The sequence below is a fragment of the Prunus dulcis genome, chromosome 3 (genome assembly GCF_902201215.1).
Source record: "Prunus dulcis chromosome 3, ALMONDv2, whole genome shotgun sequence".
NCBI lineage: Eukaryota > Viridiplantae > Streptophyta > Magnoliopsida > Rosales > Rosaceae > Prunus > Prunus dulcis.
The window spans coordinates 21,080,195-21,101,257 of NC_047652.1; the positions used below are offsets into that span (position 1 = coordinate 21,080,195).

Consider the following 21,063-nt stretch of genomic DNA (forward strand, 5'->3'; position numbering starts at 1 on the left):
GCTGCTAGGGATTGAATTGCTTTTGGCAAATAGATCAATTTGAACAAAATCAGCATTTGTTATATAGCTGAATATGAATTAAACTTAATTTTTTTTGTCCTTTGAATAAATATATGATTAATTATATTTAGCAATGCACTAGTTTGGATTTCAAATTATCAACCGTTATGTGCAATTTCATAGGCTAACTTATTCTTATCAACTATAACTTGCGATTTTAGGTCAACAAAAATAGAAGTTTGAAATGAGTGCATCATTTGGGGTTATTTCCAAGTATATATATGGCAATACCATCCTTGTAGATCCGTATGCAAATGCTTTCCTGTTTCTTTGTTATACACAAGTGCTTAATTGGTACTTTGCAAACAGATTAATTTGGACAAGATCATGCCTCAAGAATATTAACTAGGCACGCTTTGGATGGGCGCATGCTTGAAAATAAGACAACGTATGCATTACAATCCTCAGTCTGTTCTCTTATTATCTTGTCAAATTGTAATCCAAAGACTTGTTAATTCTTCAAGTCCATGGCCAACCCAAAAACGAAGTTAAGTTGTTATCAAAGTTTCTATTAAATTGACTGATGTTGATCAAGAATCTTGAATTTAGAGTAGATGCAACCAAAAGCTTGACTTGAAAAAGTCTTTGATGATCATATGTGTATGTCCCCACTTGTGCAATAGAAATTTCAATCAGAGATCCACGCATCACACATAACATATCTTTGACTCTCCCTATGTATGTATTCCTCATCGATCATGCTTAATACATTCCTTTTCCTTGGAATTGTTAGTACATATATAGTTGAATGTGAAATGAACTTCAACTTTCTTAGGGTGGTCAGATTTTCAATTTTCTCTTTTGATTAAATATATGGTTAATTACATTTTACACCCTTGTGGTTTGGTTTAAAAAGTATTAACCATTATGTTCAATTTTTTATGATAACATATCTCATCAAAACTTAATCCTACTACTTCAACTCCTGACCCCATACGAATCCAACTACTAATCTAATCCAACCTTACTTACCAAACATGACCGAATGCATATATGCTTGTAACTTATAAAAAAGCACCATCCTTTTGGTTCCCAAATGTTAAAAACATGACATAACCTGTAAACAAAAATAAAGCTTTGATCTTACTAAAGTGCATCAATTGGGTTGTCATTTTCCTGTATATGTAGAATTACCATTCTTGTATCATATGTACGTGCTTTTTTGTTTCTCTTTCGTATACAATAAGTGCTTCATTGGTACTTTGCAGTGAATAACCTACTAAGAACATCTTCAACAGCCTCTTCAACCGCTTTGGAACTCTAAATTTCATGAAATTTGTTATACAAAACATTAAATGTATTTGTATGACAGTTTGTGACATTATTTAAAGTGCACATCGTTATTAACAAGTAAAATAATCCAAGTTAGAACATGCATTGTCTTGTCTTCTCAATCCTCCATTTTCAGTGGCCAAATGAACCATATTGTGCCCAGAAGTGTAAACTGATAAAAACAGGGCATCAACATGACAATTGTTAGAATTGACAGTGATTGGGCATCAACATGATAATGGGATTGAACGGCAACCCGATGACTGACATTGTGAGGGAGCTTGAATTTGCTTTGAAGCTTCAATGGAGTGCTGACAACGATATGGACTTCAATATTTGAAACCAATATTTGTGAAGATGAGGTTGCCTTCATCAAAGAAAAGGAAGGGTCTGGTAAAAGTGAGCGAAGATGTGCGACCGACGAATCCATTAAATTGATTTCTGAGACAATCTTTTCTGAGATCAACAGTCCAGATGATCGATTAGCAACAACATTTCTAATGAAATCAGAATAATTTGGCCACAATTAATGGGAGATGATTATGTAAGATGACTTATGTGAGTTGGCCACAATCAGTCACTTACGTATATATTAATTTTGTTTAAACTCTTACTCTATCTATAATTGGAGAGATAGTGTTAAGGTTTATTCAATATAAAAGAATCGGTCACTCCTCTCATAATACACGAGTTCTATAGCGTGCTTGACCTATTGATAGATCATTCCATAGTTGCCATGTCTTCTTCGCGGTGTATAAAGCAATCAATAACTCTGCTTTTATTCATGTGTTTATTGTGGTAAACTTCAACTAGGGATGGCGACGGGTCGGGTAGGGGCCGGGTATGACAATACCATCCCCATCCCCGCTCTTCATCCCCGCCCCCGTCCCCGAACTCATCCCTATTTATTAGGTTTCGGGGAATCCCCGTCCCCGTCCCCGTTGGGAGACTATCCCCCATACCGCCCCAAATCCCCGATTTTTTTGCATAAAAAAATATTTATCATACATTTTAACATTAAGTTTCATATTACATTATCATTCAACACATCCAAATTAACTATAAAGTTCAACTCGACTATTCAAAATCACATCAATATGAAATTCCATAGAAAATTAGGAAGAATTAGGAGAGGGAAGTTAACTTAGGGTTAAACATAAATATTATAATTATTTATTTATTTATTTAAATATAAACATATATATTTTCGGGTCATGTTTGGGGATGGGGACGCCAATACCATCCCCTTCCCATACTCGTCGGGGATTTTTCAAGTTCGGGGATCCTAGTACCCGATACCCATTTAGCTCCGAAATTTCTCCCCGTTAGGATCGGGGACCCGACGGGGACCCGCCCCTACGGGGATTTTTGCCATCCCTATATCAGACTCTAACAATTAAAACTTTGAATTCACATGATTAATTAATTAATTCATTTTTGTCTAACCAGCTGCTTGGAAACTAGTTGTTTAAAAGAAAAATTCAATTGAGAGCATGAATTTTATTTTTCAATCTGTTGTTCCGCACAATTATATCATGCTGGTACTAACCAATTGCAACAGGTCAAGAGTTTTTTGAAGTTTTTTTTTTTGGAATGTTGTTTCTGATTGGAAAATGTAGATGTTTAAAAAACCATCACCAAATTGTTTATTGAGTTTGATTCAATTAAATGATGATTATTGTATTTTTTTTATAACTACATTAACAAACACCAGGATTGATTGACTCATTCAATGTTTTGGCTGGCGGCTTTATCTATTTTAAAGTATTATAAAGAAATTATGTTTGTTATACACAAACTTGATCTGTTTAAAATTTTTTTGGACCAATTGAATAATCTACCAAAGTGGCTTATTTGATGTTATTATGAAAGAATTATGAAAGAATTATGAAAGAATTCTTTTGGGCCCCCTCTAACATCAATTCATGACTCTACCACTTATTACAGGAAAGTTATTTGAATTCGGATATAGAGTAGGGAGTACATATGCTCTAGACAACTTGGGTACGTCTGCAGTGCGTTATCTCTTTAGCAAAGTGCTTTTGCACTCCACAACTTCCAACTATTGCAAATTGGTTGTGGGGTTGGAATTTTGAACCAATTGGTAATGAGAGTTAGTGACCTAACCCCTTATGAGCCCTCACAAAATTATTTAACTTTCCAATATAAGGTAATTCTTCATATCCTCACACATGCTTCATGTGTGGTGAATTGGAGTGGGGAAGGGAAGCTGCCACCAATGGGGCGAATGGCTGCTATGGATTTAATTGCTTCTGGCAAATAGATCAATTTGAACAAAATCAGCATTTGTTATATAGTTGAATATGAATTGAACTTAAATTTTCTTTGGGTAGTTAGATTTTCAGCTTTTAAAAAATTAATATATATTTTAATTAAACTAGAATTTTGATTTTTGTCCTTTGAATAAATATATATTAATTATATTTTGCAGTGCACTAGTGTGGAGTTCAAATTATCAACCATTATGTGCAATTTCTTAGGATAACTTATTCTTATCAACCATAACTTATGATTTTAGTTCAACAAAAATAAAAGTTTGAAATGAGTGCATCAATTGGGGTTATTACCAAGTATATATATGGGAATACCATCCTTGTGGATCCGTATGCAAATGCTTTACTGTTTCTTTGTCGTATACAGGTGCTTAATTGGTACTTTGCAGTTTGCACAAATTAATTTGGACAAGATCATGCCTCAAGAGTACTAACTAGGCACGTTTTGGATGAGCGCATGCTTGAAAATAAGACAAAGTGTACATTACGCACAGTCCCCAATCTGTTTTCTTATTATCTTTTGCAAATTATAATCCAAAGACTTGTTAATTCTTCAAGTCCACGGCCAACCCAAAAACGAAGTTAATTAAGTTGTTATCAAAGTCTCTATTAAATTGATTGATATTGATCAAGAATCTTGAATTTAGAGTAGATGCAACCAAAAGCTTGACTTGGAAAAGTCTTTGATGATCATATGTGTATGTCCCCACTTGTGCAATAGAAATTCCAATTAGATATGTATCATGAACATGTATATAATAACCCAAGCATCAAACAAACACCCTGATACAATTACCATGATGAAACAAATTCTCAGCACTTATCTCTACTTTTCCTTGTTTCTGCACATGATCGTTGTCACCATGTTCGTTGCCGGCGATTCGCCACCTATCTATAAGCCAGTCGAAGTTATCACCGTCAATTGTGGCTCTTCCAACAACATATTCAATGACCATGATCAGCGAACTTGGACTGGAGATATCAACTCAAAATTTTCACCCTTTGAACCCCAAGTAGTTGGCAACACATCCATATTTAAAAAAGCACCTCATTCGTACACCGTCCAACAAGTGCCTTACACCACAGCGAGGCTTTCTTACTCTGAATTTACCTACAGATTTTTTCACCTCACCCCCGGCCAAAAGTTCATTCGTCTTTATTTCTACCCAGCTTCATACCCCGACTTTGATTACTCCAAAGCCCTCTTCTCTGTCAAAGCCGGTGGTTTTACCCTTCTCCACAACTTCAATGCGTCAGTCACTGCTGCTGCTTCTGGGCTGGAGGAGACGGTATACAGAGAATTTTGTATGAACATTGGGGAGGAAGAAGAAGAACAGAATATAAGCATCACGTTCACTCCGAGCAGCGCAATCGCAGATGCGTATGCATTTATCAATGGAATCGAAATTGTGTCCATGCCTACCAACCTTTACTACACAACAGATGGGATTCAATCGGTAGGCAGTGAAAACAAAAACGTTGGTATTGAAAACAACACAGTTCTGGAGACGGTTTACCGAATCAACGTGGGCGGAAGTGCGGTCTTTTTTGATAAAGACACCGGCATGTTCCGCAATTGGCGTGATTATACATACGAGGAAAGGTACTTGGATGAGTTTAGTCATAACCATAGTGTTTTGCCACAAAATTCTAGTATTCAACTCCATTTTACCAACACAAAACCACCGTACTCTGCTCCAATAGAAGTCTACCAAACCGCTCGGGCAATGGGCATGAACAGGACCATAAACAAGAGCTATAATCTCACCTGGAATTTCCCAGTTGATTCCAATTTTCGTTACCTAGTTAGGTTTCATTTTTGTGAGTTTCAACCTGAAGTTATGGAAGTGGGATATCAAGTGTTTCTAATTTACATGGATCATCAAGCGGCTGAAGAAAGAGCGGACATAATCATGTGGGCTGGTGGGAATGGGATTCCAACATACAGAGACTACTTGGTGTGGATACAGCCTACAGGCTCCGCTGGAAGCAAGAAGAAAGTGAATCTCAACATTGCACTGCAGGCAAAGCCAAATGGTTTTGGTACTAGAATCAGCGATGCAATGTTGAATGGTCTGGAAATCTTCAAACTCAGCGACTCAGACGGCAATCTCGCGGGACCCAACCCCGATCCACCTCCTATGGACCCAGCAAATACGACGTCGTCGGCAGGCCCAGAAAAATCTAAGTCAAGGAGTACTCCTTTGCTTGCCATTGTTGCTGGTGTAGTTTCCACCACAATCGCACTGCTCTCTGTTCTCGGGTTATTCTTGGGTTTCAGGCGACGACAGAAATTGAATGACAATGATCTCTCCACTCGGAAAGCGACCAACTCAACCAAGAGCCGGGGCTCATCCTTACCGTCCGATTTGTGTCACTACTTTTCCTTGACGGAGATTAAAGCCGCCACCCGAAACTTCAGCGATATTTCTATTATTGGGCGTGGCGGATTTGGTAACGTGTATAAAGGATACCTTGACGATGGGGCCACCCCCATTGCGATAAAACGGCTGAAACCCGAGTCATCACAGGGGGCCCAAGAATTCCAGACGGAGATCCGAATGCTTTCACAACTTCGCCACCAGCATTTGGTGTCGCTCGTAGGATACTGTACAGACGATGGTGAGATGATCTTGGTCTATGATTACATGGCGCGTGGTACCCTTTGTGACCACCTCTACCACACAGATAATCCATCTCTATCTTGGGATCAACGGCTCCAAATTTGTATCGGTGCAGCTCGTGGGTTGCACCATCTTCACACGGGTGCGCAGTACACTATCATCCATCGTGATGTAAAGAGCACCAATATCTTATTGGATGAGAAATGGGTGGCTAAAGTCTCGGATTTTGGGCTTTCAAAAATGGGAACCATCACCATGTCCAAGACCCACATCAGCACGATGGTGAAGGGTAGTTTCGGGTATTTAGACCCAGAATACTACCGTCGTAGCCAGTTGACTGAGAAGTCCGATGTGTACTCGTTTGGCGTGGTGTTGTGTGAGGTGTTATGTGCGAGGCCGGCTTTATTACGAACAGTGGAGAAGAAGCAAATGGGTTTAGCCGAGTGGTTCAAGAGCTGTCATCGCAAAGGGACACTTGATCAAATCATTGACCCGAGGCTCAAGGGTAAGATTGGAAACGCATGCTTGAATAAGTTTGTTGAGATGGCGATAAGTTGTATGCATGATAATGGGATCGAACGGCCGTCGATGAATGACGTGGTGTGGGGGCTGGAGTATGCAATGCAACTTCATCAAAGAGAGGAGGGAGAGAAAGATTTCGACCTTGAAAACAAGGGTGAAGATGAGGTTGCGTTGATGAATGATAATCATTCTACAGGGTTTACTACTAGTCGTAGTTGGGAAGGAGGGACGTTGAACAGCGGGCTGACCAAAACAAGTAGTGAGCAAATCTCTACAACTAACGAATCGATTAAAGGGATGTCTAGGATAGTGTTTTCTGGGATCAACGATTCCGAGGGGAGATGATGAATGATGATCAACATAGTAAGAACAATCACAGGCTTGCTAAGGCCTGGCGCTGGACTATGATATTTATTTGTATTACCAAACATCTCAACTCAGCTTCTTCTTTTTCTTTTGATCGAGCTTGTAATTTGGTTAATTAAACTTCCAAGTGTAGTCGCAATTCTATCATGTGAAATATAAACACAAATTCAAAGAAATTTGATGCGAAGTCATATATCAAACAAGCAACATCTTTCTATAATATGACTTTGCATCTAATCCCTTAACATTGTATAGAATTTATAAATTTTTTATTTTACTCACCTTAAATAAGATGGGATTTAAACACATAATTTACTGTTTATCTTTTTCAAGGACATCAATGTATAATTGAAATGAAGTGGTAGGCAGATGTGTGTTAGTGGTGATGGTGGAGGTGATGTCATTGCCTGCCATCACCATGACGTGAGATGTTGGTGGTAGGGCTGCTATGGTGATAAGGTGTATGATTGAACGAAATTAACTTGTGTGGTGATGAATTATATGTGTACAAGCAGACTCATGATGTGGATAGTGATAAGGTGTGTGATTGAACTGAATTAAGTGCACAAGCAGACTCATGATGTGGATGGACCAACCAAATAAATGAGTGGTTTTAAGTTTGTGCACTGCAGAGGTAGATAGAAAACGTAGGTACCAGGGCACAAGTAGAGTACTGGCAATATACAGATATTACATATCCAAGGAGGAAGGGGCCAAGAGACTATATATGCTTTGAGCTGAGCTGAAACCACAGAACATGCAATATTCGCTTGTCGCTTTTAACTTTTCAAGTGGCTTTGTACTATCCCTACAATAAATACAAAATGTAGCTCGCAACTTGCATTTTCCAAATAAGTGATTGATTACAACAGCTAGCTACGCCAAGAAGAAGAGTACCACTCCTGGATTGGATATATATAGTCCTAGAGTGTTGAGGATCCATTGCAAGAAATAAGAGGAAGAAGAAAAACACTCTAATCAATTCACCGCGAATTAATGGGTTCATCAGTCGTCGTGGGTGTGTTTGTGATTATGCTGACGACGGCGATGATGTCTCAGCTTCCCAGCACAAGCCATTGCCTGATGAACAAGAGCAGCAGCAGCACCTCCTCCTCCTCCTCTAATTGGTGCATTAATGGTAGCACCCACCAATATTGCCAGCAGCTTACTATTCCACAGGATAAGGAGGAGGGCTTTGAAGACTTGGAGTTAGAGTTCATGAATATGATCATGAAGCATATGCCGGTGGATGATTCGCATCACGAAACTAGCAACAGAATGCTGCCGTCAATGAATCCAACTTCTTATAATGTGTTACTAAATGGCCCGGCTTTTAAATGTGGGAGAAACGGGTATGGCCCATGCATTCCTAATCCCACAGAGAATAAGCGTGGGATGCAATGTAAAAGCCCGTACGACAGAGCTTGCATCCGTTAGTAAGGATATGGAGTTTGTGTAACAACAATTGCATTCTGCTTGTTATCTGTGTTTAATGGTATGATATCTCATTTTATATATGTTTCTTTAGAGGAATTAATTTCCTCGTCGGAAAGATAGCCCCCATAGTTCAGCTTCCAGGACCCCATAATTCCTAGATTAACCCCAAAGCCACCAAGGGAATTGCAGATTACGCCCCGGTACCATTAGACCATGGAAGTCTTCCACAAGAGCATATCCATGCATCATTGAATTTATATTGTCAGCCATTGAATTTACTTTAACAAAATCGGACGGCTAGGATTAAAAGAGGATCGAAAAGGATGTGATATTTTTTATTATATATATTATAGGATCAGTATACCCGAAAGAAAGTCTTTGATGCTTGATGAAAAATGAAAAAGCAAGTCTTCGATCAATCAATAGTATTATCCCACTTGTGCTCAAGTTGTGCATTCAAACAATAATGTAACGACAACTAGAAAACCAGCTCAGCTGATTAAAATCATTGGACGTTTTGGTCAAGTTGTGCTTTTTCAGAAAACAAAACAAAAACAAATTTCTTTTACAAACCACGCAATTTCTCACAAAAATATGCATATCTTTTTGGCTAACTGAAAGCTTTTGCCTGAATTATTTTATGTTGACGAACATAATTTATAATTTAAATATTTATTTTTAAATATATATATATATATATTTTAAAGCAAAAGAAAGCTTAAACACACCGAAAAGAAGAAAGCTGAAAGCTTTTAACTTTCCTCCACCAAGAAGATGGAAAAGAAGAAGCTCTGAACTTTCAAAGAACACCACTTCTGTAAGCTTATTCTCCACATGAATACAACAATACTTGATCCGAAGAAGACTTTCCAAATTCTCATTTGAAAATTAAACAGGGCAATCTCTCTGTTATCTTTCAGCAGCTTCCCTGTTTCTCACTTGATCATCATCATCCTCCTCTTAATCAACACCTTAATTACCTTATGATCTTTCTCTTCTCTTAGATATCATCAATAACCCAATTAGCAGCAAACACCTTTCGAAAACAATAACCATGAAGAAACTCCTTCTCCCTCCTCTGCCTATTTACTTCCTTCCCTTGTTTCTGCAAATCGCCACCCTACTCTCTGCACCTATCTACACTCCGGTCGAAGACATCACCATCAACTGTGGCTCTTCCGGAACCTCACCCAACATATATGACAACCGGAATTGGACTGGAGATATCAACTCAAAATTCTCCCCCATTCAATTACACCAAGATAACACCAACACCTCATCCCAAGTCAGAGAAGCACCTCCCTCCTCTGTTAGCCAAGTACCCTATACCACAGCTCGGCTTTCTCTTTCCGAATTTAGTTACAAAGTTCCCCTCTCCACTGGGCAGAAGTTTATTCGTTTATACTTCCACCCAGTTTCATATGACCCCGGCTTCGACCGATCCAAAACCCTCTTCTCTGTCCAAGCAGGTGGCTTTACCCTTCTCCATGATTTCAATGCTTCTGTAACTGCTGATGCTAGTGAGACTGAGACGCTAATAAGAGAGTTCTGTTTGAATATTGATGAAGGACAGAACTTGACCATCACGTTCACTCCGAGCAGAGCAATCCCAGATGCTTATGCCTTTGTCAATGGGATTGAGATTGTGTCCATGCCCACCAATCTTTACTACACTGCATTCGAAAGCCATGGAGTTGATTATGTAGGCAACAAAGTCAATTATCGCATCGAAAACATCACGGCGATGGAGACGGTGTACCGAATAAACGTCGGTGGAAGTGCACTCTCTTTCGACCAAGACACTGGGATGTACCGCAAATGGGACAGTGCAGTAGACGAGCAAAAGTACTTGGATGATTTGAGTTCCAGGTGGACTGTTCTTCCACAAAACGTTAGCCTTCAACTCAACTTTGTGAAAATACCAGAGTACTCTGCTCCACAAGTAGTTTACCAAACGGGCCGGTCAATGGGCAGCAACCACACCCGAAACAAGAGCTACAAACTGACCTGGGAATTTCCCGTAGATCCCAAGTTTCTTTACCTGCTAAGGCTACATTTCTGTGAGTTTGAGCCTGAAATTATGGACACCGGGGACCGGTCGTTTCTAATCTATGTGGAGAACCAACTTGCTGAGCCACAAGCCGACATAATCATGTGGAGTGGTGGAAATGGGAGACCAATCTACAGGGACTACGTTGTGTTCATGCCTGCAGGCCCTGATCGGAAGAAAGTTAAGCTCTTTCTTGCACTGCAAGCAAACCCAAGAGATTGGATGACCAAATACAATGATGTACTCTTGAACGGCCTTGAACTCTTCAAACTAAGTGATACAAATGGAAATCTAGCCGGACCAAACCCCGACCCACCACCACCAAAGCCGGTGCAGCTGAAAACCCCCTCAAAACAGTCGAAGAAGAAGTCAACTCCTATGCTTGCCACCGTTGCTGGTGCAGTTTCCGCCATACTCGTATTATTCTGTGTCCCCGGATTCTTGGTTATCAGGCGAAGAAGAAGATCCAAGGACACCGATGATGACTCATTTGTACTGTCCGGTTTGTGTCGTGATTTTTCATTGTCGGAGATCAAAGCCGCCCCCAAAAACTTCAACCAGGATTTCATTATCGGTGTTGGTGGGTTTGGCCACGCGTACAAAGGGAGCATCGATCAGGGCACAAACCCAAGTCGCAACATAGCGGGGCAGGAGATTCGAATTTGAGCGATGAGATGAAGGGTGAAGATGAGGTGTGACCAAAACTAGTAGTTAGCACAGTTCTCTGAGATCAACGATCCCAGTGGACGATGATGATTATCTGTGCAAATTAATATTCTTAATCATATATGGTATAGGGCTTGCGTGGAGTTGTATATCCATATGATGCAATTGTAAATATATTTGTAATTTTCTCCTTGTTTTTAATATTCTGCAAAATTAAAACTTCCATATAGTCTTGCAATTTCTTATTGCATACCAAATTGGGAATGTTGATTAAAGATTCCAACACTATTTGTAATTTTGTTACTGTCAAAAATTACTTCCTCTTTTCTTTTCTTTTTTCGCCTAAACAAAAATTTATTCCTCACTAATCATGCTTAATAGATTCCTCTTCCTTGAAATTGTTAGAAAGTATATAGATAGTTGAGCTTTCTTAGGGTAGTCAGATTGTCAATTTTGGATTGAAAAATGTTTGATGATCATACGTCCCTACCCTACTTGTACAAAAAAAATTCCAATCAGAGATCCACACACACACACGCATAACTCTCCCTCCCTTTACTTATCTTTGCTAAACCCCACACACACACACACACACACATATATATAATAACCCGAGCATCAAACAAACGCCTACAACTACCATGGTGAAGCAAAAGGTTGAAGGATGTAGCATATCTACATGGTCCCATATCATGTGGTCTGATAAGGTGGTACAAAAAAGATGGTCTCCTCCATAGCTCAACTGAATCAAGCATCATCTTTAAAAAAGAAAACAATAATATTGGCAGCCGTTGAATTTACTTTAACAGAGTCAGACGGCCAAGATTAAAAGAGGAAAGAAAAGCATATGTGATATATCTTTTTCTATTATAGGATCAGCATAACCAAAAGCAAGTCTTTGATGTTTTGTTTTTTTGGTAACGCAAGTCTTTGATGTTGGACCAAACAGAGAAAAGCAAGTCTTTGATCCATATCCTGCTTACGCTCAAGAAATTCAATACAAGCATGCCAACAATAATGCAGCGACAACTAGAAGACTAGCTGATTGAAAATAATAGGATGCTTTTGTCCCCTTGTGGAAGTGTAGGTTTTTAAAACAATTTTAGGCAAATAAGCTTCCATTCGAAAGAAATCAGAGTGATTGTGCTTTTTATTTGTGCTTTTCAGAAAAGAAAACAGAAACAACTTTCTTTTACATTTCCACGCAATTTCTTAGAAAAATATACATCTCAATGATAAAAGGAGACCTCCACTAACACATTTGAAACGACAATCGTAGGCCTACCTACCAGACCCATCAACACATGACAAAGATAGGGTAGCACTGAAACAATAGAAAGCTTATGTCTGAATTATTCTCTCTTGACGAACCTAATTTCTTTAAAAATAAAAAATAAAAAAGCAAAGAAAAAGTTTACACCAAACAGATGGAAAAGAAGCAGCTCTGAACTTTCAGAGAACACCACTTGTGTAGCTTATTCAACATGTGAATACACACTTCTTGATCAGAAGTTTCAAATTCACATTTGAAAATTAAACAGGGCAATCTCTCTGTTATGTTTCAGCAGCTTCCCCATTTCTCACTTGACCATCCTCCTCTTCATCACCTTAATTACCCTCTAATCTTCCTCTCTCTTAGAGATCATCAAGAACCCAATTAGCAGCAAACACCTTTCCAAAACAATAACCATGAAGAAACTCCTTCTCCCTCCTCTGTCTCTTTACCTCCTTCCCCTGTTTCTGCAAATTGCCACCCTACTCTCTGCACCTATCTACACTCCGGTTGAAGACATCACTATCAACTGTGGCTCTTCCGAAACCTTATCCAACATATATGACAAGCGAGATTGGGCTGGAGATATCAATTCAAAATTTTCCCCCTCTGAATTACACCAAGCTAACACCAACACCTCCTCCGAAGTCAGAAAAGCTCCTCCCTCCTCCTCTGCTAGCCAAGTGCCCTACACCACAGCTAGGCTTTCTCTTTCCGAATTTAGTTACACAGTTCCCCTCTCCACCGGACAGAAGTTTATTCGCTTCTACTTCTACCCAGTTTCATATGACCCCGGCTTCGACCGGTCCAAAGCCCTTTTCTCTGTCCAAACAGGTGGCTTTACCCTTCTCCATGATTTCAATGCTTCTGTAACTGCTGATGCTGGTGACACTGAGACGCTAATCAGAGAGTTCTGTTTGAACATTGATGAAGGACAGAGTTTGACCATCACGTTCACTCCGAGTAGAGCAATCCCAGATGCTTATGCCTTTATTAATGGGATTGAGATTGTGTCCATGCCCACCAATCTTTACTACACTGCATTCGAAAGCCATGGAGTTGATTATGTAGGCAACGAAGTCAATTATCTCATCGAAAACATCACGGCGATGGAGATGGTGTACCGAATAAACGTCGGTGGAAGTGCACTCTCTTTCGACCAAGACACTGGGATGTACCGCCATTGGGACAGTGTAGTAGACGAGGAAAAGTACTTGGATGATTTGAGTTCCAGGTGGACTGTTCTTCCACAAAACGTTAGCATTAAACCCAACTTTGTGAAAATACCAGAGTACTCTGCTCCAGACGCAGTTTACCAAACTGGCCGGTCCATGGGCAGCAACCACACCAGAAACAAGAGCTACAACCTGACCTGGGAATTTCCCGCAGATCCCAAGTTTCTTTACCTGCTAAGGCTACATTTCTGTGAGTTTGAGCCTGAAATTATGGACACCGGGGACCGGTCGTTTCTAATCTATGTGGAGAACCAACTTGCTGAGCCACAAGCCGACATAATCATGTGGAGTGGTGGAAATGGGAGACCAATCTACAGGGACTACGTTGTGTTCATGCAGGCAGGCCCTGATCATAAGAAAGTTAAGCTCTTTCTTGCACTGCAAGCAGACCCAAGAAATTGGATGACTAAATACAATGATGCACTCTTGAACGGCCTTGAACTCTTCAAACTCAACGATACAAATGGAAATCTCGCCGGACCAAACCCCGACCCACCTCCACCAAAGCAGATGCAGCCGAAAACCCCCTCAAAACAGTCGAAGAAGAAGTCAACTCCTATGATTCCCATCGTTGCTGGTGCAGTTTCCGCCATACTTGTATTACTCTCTGTCCTTGGATTCTTGGTTTTCAGTCGAAGAAGAAGAGACAAGGATACCGATGATGACCCATTTGTACCTTCCGGTTTGTGTCGTGAGTTTTCATTGTCGGAGATCAAAGCCGCCACCAGAAACTTCAACGAGGGTTCTATTATCGGTGTTGGTGGGTTCGGCCATGTGTACAAAGGGAGCATCGATCAGGGCACCCTTGTTGCGATCAAACGGCTTAAACCCGAGTCGCAACAAGGGGTCCCAGAGTTTAGGGCGGAGATCGATATGCTCTCCCAACTCCGCCACCAACATTTGGTGTCTCTCATCGGGTACTGTAAAGATAGAAGGGAAATGATCTTGGTGTATGAGTACATGGAAAATAAGACTCTTTATGATCATCTAATGAACCCAAAATCCGATCCTAATGCACAACCACTTCCTTGGGAAAAACGGCTCCAGATTTGTATTGGCGCAGCGCGTGGTTTGCACTACCTTCACACTGGTGGTACGGAAGGCACCATCATTCACCGTGATGTAAAAAGCACAAACATTTTATTGGACGAGAAATGGGTGGCCAAAGTTTCGGATTTCGGGTTGTCGAAAATGAGCTCGATGACCATGTCCAAAACCCACATTACCACGGCAGTGAAGGGTAGTTATGGGTATTTGGACCCAGAATACATGCTCCGAAATCAATTGACCGAGAAGTCGGATGTGTACTCATTCGGCGTCGTGTTGTGTGAGGTGCTGTGTGCAAGGCCAGCCTTGATGCGGACAGTGGAGAAGAAGGAAATGAGTTTGGCTATGTGGTTCAAGGCCTGCCATCAGAATGGGGAACTTGATCAAATCATGGATCCAAGCTTGAAGGGTAAAATTGAAGACGAGTGCTTCAAAGTGTTCGTTGAGATTGCGCTGAGTTGTATGCATGAGAATGGGAAACAACGTCCGTCGATGAACAACGTGGTGGAGGGGCTTGTGCAAGCATTAAAACTTCAGCAGAACGGAGATAAGATGGACGAGGATGATGAAACCAAGGGTGAAACAAAGGAGACTGCAATTATGAATGAGAGCGATGGAGGTTTTAGTTCCAGCTGGACAGAGTCATCTGATTCGAAGAACAGTAGTAGGGTCACCAACACCAGTAGTGATCAAAGTTGTTCGACCACCAACAATTCCATTAAAGGAATGTCCGGGACAGTTTTTTCTGAGATCAAAGATCCCAGTGGAAGATGATGCGTGACGATCATGAGCAGCACTTGTAATAAAATTAAAGAGAAGAATATATCTTGCTAAAACTCAGAAGCTTCATTTGGATTGTGTGGTAAGTTTTAATATTATTGTAAGCTTGTAATTCTAACTCAATTTGTGATTGTTATCTCTTAAAATTCCAAGGCATGTACAAGATGCATGAATTGTTTATTCCTATGAGGATGACCAAATGTATTGGATTTTTATGCATGCCATTGCCAACTGTGGAAGCTCTGATATGCTATTCGTTGTGCAAAAGTTGGGGAATCACATGGTCTTTTAATATTCTAAACTAAAGTGAGATTGTGGGAGACCTGATGAACTGATAATTGAACTTCTTTTTTTCTTTTTCTTTTTTTCCTTTTTCGTAGCATATGGGGCCACAGCCAAAATCATCACATCATAAAAGTCGCAACCAATTGGGTTTAGTTTTCTTATATTATGACTTCTAAAAACAAATGAATAAAACATTTGTAAGAAAAATACATCACACAATTTTGTTCAAACAATTTTAGTTCAAAAAATAATAATTGAAGACAAAACAATTATGGTGGAGTTTTTAGTATAATACAATTATGATGAAAAAAAACTGATTTAATACTTTTAAAATATAAAAAATAAAAAATAAAACTCCCATCAAGCAACAACCACCTTCCTCCTAAACCCAGCCCTTATACTGCCTGCCAATTGCTGCTGCCCCTCATTAAGTAGTTAACATCCTTTTATTTGCGTGTAAATACCGAATGTTAAATGCAAAGGCTCGAGATCCTATTTTGTCATAGTGGCCTAAATTTTAGGTGATAATGGTAAAATTCTTTCTTAAATTTATCATTGCTTTTGATAATTTATTCCACAAACCAAGAATTACCAAAATAAAGGTCATCATTACTTTACTTCTTCTTTCCATGGTCAATTTCTGCAGCTCTTTCTGATTTCTCTGTCGGATTCTTCTGTGGTACATTGTACGCAATTTTGTAATCTCTATTTGCAATTCTTAGTCTACAATATGCAATTGCATTCCACACTTCTTTTGGTTTTTACTTTTTTTTTACTTTTTTTACTAGAAGGCTCATTGGCTCACACTCTTATAATGTATGCAAAGAACACCAAATTTCCTCTTTTTGGCTAGAGGTCCTCTATTTTGTCTGTGTTCATTTGCATGACAATACAAATAATCTACTACTACCTAAAAGCTATAGAAAATTAAATGTGATATCATCTATTTTTTCTAACCAAGAATGTGTCACATAAATAAGAAATAAGATCTCAAAAAAGAAACAGCATTATTCATGCTCCACTCAGTAGCCAATCCATTATCGTATCATGGTAAAAGTAGTCTATATGAAAAATTTCTTAATTGAGTTACAACTTCAACCTCTAAGGATTCCATTACCATAGTTATTAATGAATATGTAACTACTTTTCTCATCAGTCGGTTACTCCAAAAAAAAGGTTTCACAGAGGAACTGTTTTTATTTTTTTTCAATTTTCTTGACAGGTCTTTTGTTGCAAGAGTAGAGTAATACCAAACAACTCAGGCAATATGCACTCAATACATTGTTCAAGCTGTAGCCTACGCCACTAGATGAGATAATGACAGAGCATAATACGCTGTTGATAATTTGGAGAGCCTTGTTCGACTGCTGGTTCATGCAACTTTGTGGGGTCCCCTGCACTTGCAACTCTTTCTCTCAATTTTCTAAGACACACGTAATCAAAATTTTGCACACAAAGAATAAAAGATTAAAGCAGAGTCCAAACTCCAAAGGATTTAACATTTTTGTTAAATGAATAGCGGTGACTCTTTGTGGTATTTGGTCATGCTATTTGGAGCAAAGGCTGCAGACTCATATTGAAGTTCCCCAAATTAACAGTTTTGTGGCCTTTTCAGCAGCTGAAAAATGAAATGAAATTTTGTGTTGCTTTGTTATTAGAGCCACAATTGTGTATGGTCTTATCAGAAATACCTTTATGATTATATATAGTTTATTTTTTACAAAATTTGGTATCGATTCAAATTTCTAATTAAGAGTTACGTTTAATTCTCGAATTTTGTGTTTCTGATCTAAGTCCTCTCACTTTTGCTACAAAGGAATTGGATTGGATTGGAGATGTCAACTCAAAATTCTCCCCCATTCAATTACACCAAGATAACACCAACACCTCATCCCAAGTCAGAGAAGCACCTCCCTCCTCCTCTGTTAGCCAAGTACCCTACACCACAGCTCGGCTTTCTCTTTCCGAATTAGTTACAAAGTTCCCCTCACCACCGGGCAGAAGTTTATTCGTTTATACTTCCACCCAGTTTCATATGACCCTGGCTTCGACCGATCCAAAACCCTCTTCTCCCTCCAAGCAGGTGGCTTTACCCTTCTCCATGATTTCAATGCTTCTGTAACTGCTGAGTCTAGTGAGACTGAGACGCTAATAAGAGAGTTCTGTTTGAATATTGATGAAGGATAGAGCTTGACCATCACGTTCACTCCGAGCAGAGCAATCCCAGATGCTTATGCCTTTGTCAATGGGATTGAGATTGTGTCCATGCCCACCAATCTTTACTACACTGCATCCGAAAGCAATGGAGTTGATTATGTAGGCAACGAAGTCAATTATCGCATCGAAAACATGACAGCGATGGAGATGGTGTACCGAATAAACGTCGGTGGAAGTGCACACTCAACTTTGTGCAAATACCAGAGTACTCTGCTCCACAAGCAAGTCTTTGATCCATATCCCACTTATACTCAAGCAATTCAATACAACCATGCAAACAATAATGCAGCGACAACTAGAAGACTAGCTGATTAAAAATAATAGGACGCTTTTGTCCCCTTGTGGAAGTGTAGGTTTTTAAAACAATTTTAGGCAAATAAGCTTCCATTCGAAAGAAATCAGATTGAAATTTCTCAGAAAAATATAAATCTCAATGATAAAAAGAGACCTCCACTAACACATTTAAAACGACAATCAACACATGACAAAGATATGGTGGCACTGAAACTATAAAAAGCTTATGTGCGAATTATTCTCTCTTGACGAACCTAATTTATTTCAAAATAAAAAATAAAAAAGCAAAGAAAAAGTTTATACCGAACTTTTTGACGAACCTAACTTCTCTCTTGATGGAAAAGAAGCAGCTCTGAACTTTCAGAGAACACCACTCCATGTGAATACACACTTCTTGATCAGAAGTTTCAAATTCACATTTGAAAATTAAACAGGGCAATCTCTCTGTTATGTTTCAGCAGCTTCCCCGTTTCTCACTTGATCATCGTCATCCCCCTCTTAATCAACACCTTAATTGCCCTCTAATCTTCCTCTTCTCTTAGATATCATCAAAAACCCAATTAGCAGCAAACACCTTTGCAGAACAACAACCATGAAGAAACTCCCCCTCCCTCCTCTGCCTCTTTACCTCCTTCCCCTGTTTCTCACTAGATCATCATCTTCCTCCTCTTAATCAACATCTTATTTACCTTCTTATCTTTCTCTTCTCTTACACATCATCAAGAACCCAATTAGCAGCAAACACCTTTCCAAAACAATAACCATGAAGAAACTCCTTCTCCCTCCTCTGCCTCTTTACTTCCCTTGTTTCTGCAAATCGCCACCCTACTCTCTGCACCTATCTACACTCCAGTCGAAGACATCACCATCAACTGTGGCTCTTCCGGAACCTCACCTAACATATATGACAACCGGAATTGGACTGGAGATATCAACTCAAAATTCTCCCCCTCTGAATTACACCAAGCTAAAACCAACACCTCATCCCAAGTCAGAGAAGCACCTCCCTCCTCCTCTGTTAGCCCAGTGCCTTACACTACGGCGAGGCTTTCTCGCTCCGAATTTTCTTACAAAGTTCCCCTTGTTGAAAATTGGCTCAAATGTAGAAGAATTTTGGAGTTGCCCATGTGTGTCAATGTTAGTTGCCCATGTGAATCAATGTTGGCTTGCTATCTTTGTCAAAATGGGTGGATTGTTTGGTAGCCATCCATGGTTGGTAGCCAACATATGAATAGTTTGAGTTTGCATTCACACTCTTGCATCTTTGGCTATAAATTGGAAGAAAATGGTTTCATTTGAAGAATCCAACCAAGTGTTGAGTAGAAGAGAAAAATAGCAAGAAAGGCATTTTGCCAAAGAGAGAAACAAATTCTCTCTAGTTGTTCTTTGCTTTGTATCATTGTTTTCTCTTCCTTTGTGAGTGTGTGAGGTTGGGTGTATTTGGGTCTTTGGGAAATTGAGTGGTAAACACTATTGTATTCTCTCATTGATTATAGTGGAATACTCCGTCGTCTCCAACCTGGATGTAGGCAATTGCCGAACCAGTATAAATCTTGGTGTTGTTCTTGTTGATTATTTTGTTCAATTTTTCTCCTGCCTGTTGTTATTTATTTTTCACTCGCAGTTGGTTGGCGCTTCCGCACAACAAGTGGTATCAGAGCTCCAGTTTTTCGACTGGGGTTTCGTGGGAGTGAAAAATCTGTCGGTGCTACAGTGACGGGTGAATAGTGCACGTGAATAGTGTCGGTGCTACAGTGCCCCCGTGAATAGTGCTGTGCTACAGTAGCAGTGAATAGTGCCGGGCAGATTTGATGGCTGGAGAAAAAGTTGAAATTTTGAAGGAGAAGGAATCGACATCGTCTTCGTCGGCACCTACATCCAATAGACATCCAATTGCCAGTACAAGGTTAGAGGTTGATAAATTTAATGGCTCTAATAATTTTGGTATGTGGCAATGTGAAGTTATGGATGTGTTGTATCAACAAGAGTTGGATATGGTTCTGGAGGATAAACCAGAAGATATTGATGACAAGCAATGGACTCGAATTAATCTCCATGCTTGTGCCACTATTCGATCGTTCCTTGATAAGGAGTTGAAATACCCGTATATGAAGGAAACTTCTGCTAAGAAGTTATGGATGAAATTGGAGGAGAAGTATATGACCAAGAGGGCAGAAAATCGGCTCTTCTTGAAGAAACGACTCTTCCGATTTCAATATCGTTCAGGTATTTCTATGCATGAACACCTCAATGATTATAATAAAATACTTGCTGATTTAGCAAACCTTGATGTGATAATTCCTGCCGAGGATAAGGCACTATGTTTGTTAAATTCATTGCCTGATGATTATGATCATTTGACAACTACTTTGTTGTATGGAAAATCCGAGGTGAAATTGGATGAGGTGTCTGCGGCATTGGTGAATCATGAGTGTCGTAAAAAGGAACAGAAGACTCAAAATTCACAAACCGAGGCACTCGTTGCAAGGGGTCGAACAGAGGAAAGAAAATCTGGGAAGCGGGAAAAATCTCGTTCAAAGTCACGAGGGAAATTTCCTGCTAAAGATGAATGTGCCTTTTGTCGCCAAAAGGGTCATTGGAAGAAAGACTGCCCCAAATTGAAGAACAAAGAGAAGGAGAA

General features: G+C 39.6%; 2 protein-coding genes across 2 annotated transcripts; both read left to right on the forward strand.

The window, feature by feature from the left end:
• Nucleotides 1-4,426: 4,426 nt before the first annotated feature.
• On the forward strand, nucleotides 4,427-11,322 carry LOC117621976 (receptor-like protein kinase FERONIA). Its single transcript, XM_034352497.1, has 2 exons — nucleotides 4,427-7,114; nucleotides 9,552-11,322. Exons 1-2 carry the CDS (start codon nucleotides 4,427-4,429, stop codon nucleotides 11,289-11,291), a joined length of 4,428 nt encoding a protein of 1,475 aa, XP_034208388.1. The 3' UTR covers nucleotides 11,292-11,322.
• A 1,379-nt stretch (nucleotides 11,323-12,701) lies between these two features.
• Nucleotides 12,702-15,845, forward strand: LOC117623481 (receptor-like protein kinase FERONIA). Its single transcript, XM_034354476.1, has one exon. The coding sequence runs from the start codon at nucleotides 12,981-12,983 to the stop codon at nucleotides 15,618-15,620; it is 2,640 nt and encodes an 879-aa protein (XP_034210367.1). The 5' UTR covers nucleotides 12,702-12,980; the 3' UTR covers nucleotides 15,621-15,845.
• Nucleotides 15,846-21,063: the final 5,218 nt, after the last annotated feature.

Excerpts from the sequence above, each read along its gene's own strand:
- LOC117621976 (XM_034352497.1), top strand. The coding sequence starts at position 4,427 with ATGAAACAAATTCTCAGCACTTATCTCTACTTTTCCTTGTTTCTGCAC. Across the intron at positions 7,115-9,551 it reads TCAACGATTCCGAGGGGAGA|TTACCTTATGATCTTTCTCT; the intron begins TGATGAATGATG and ends TCAACACCTTAA.
- LOC117623481 (XM_034354476.1), top strand. The coding sequence starts at position 12,981 with ATGAAGAAACTCCTTCTCCCTCCTCTGTCTCTTTACCTCCTTCCCCTG.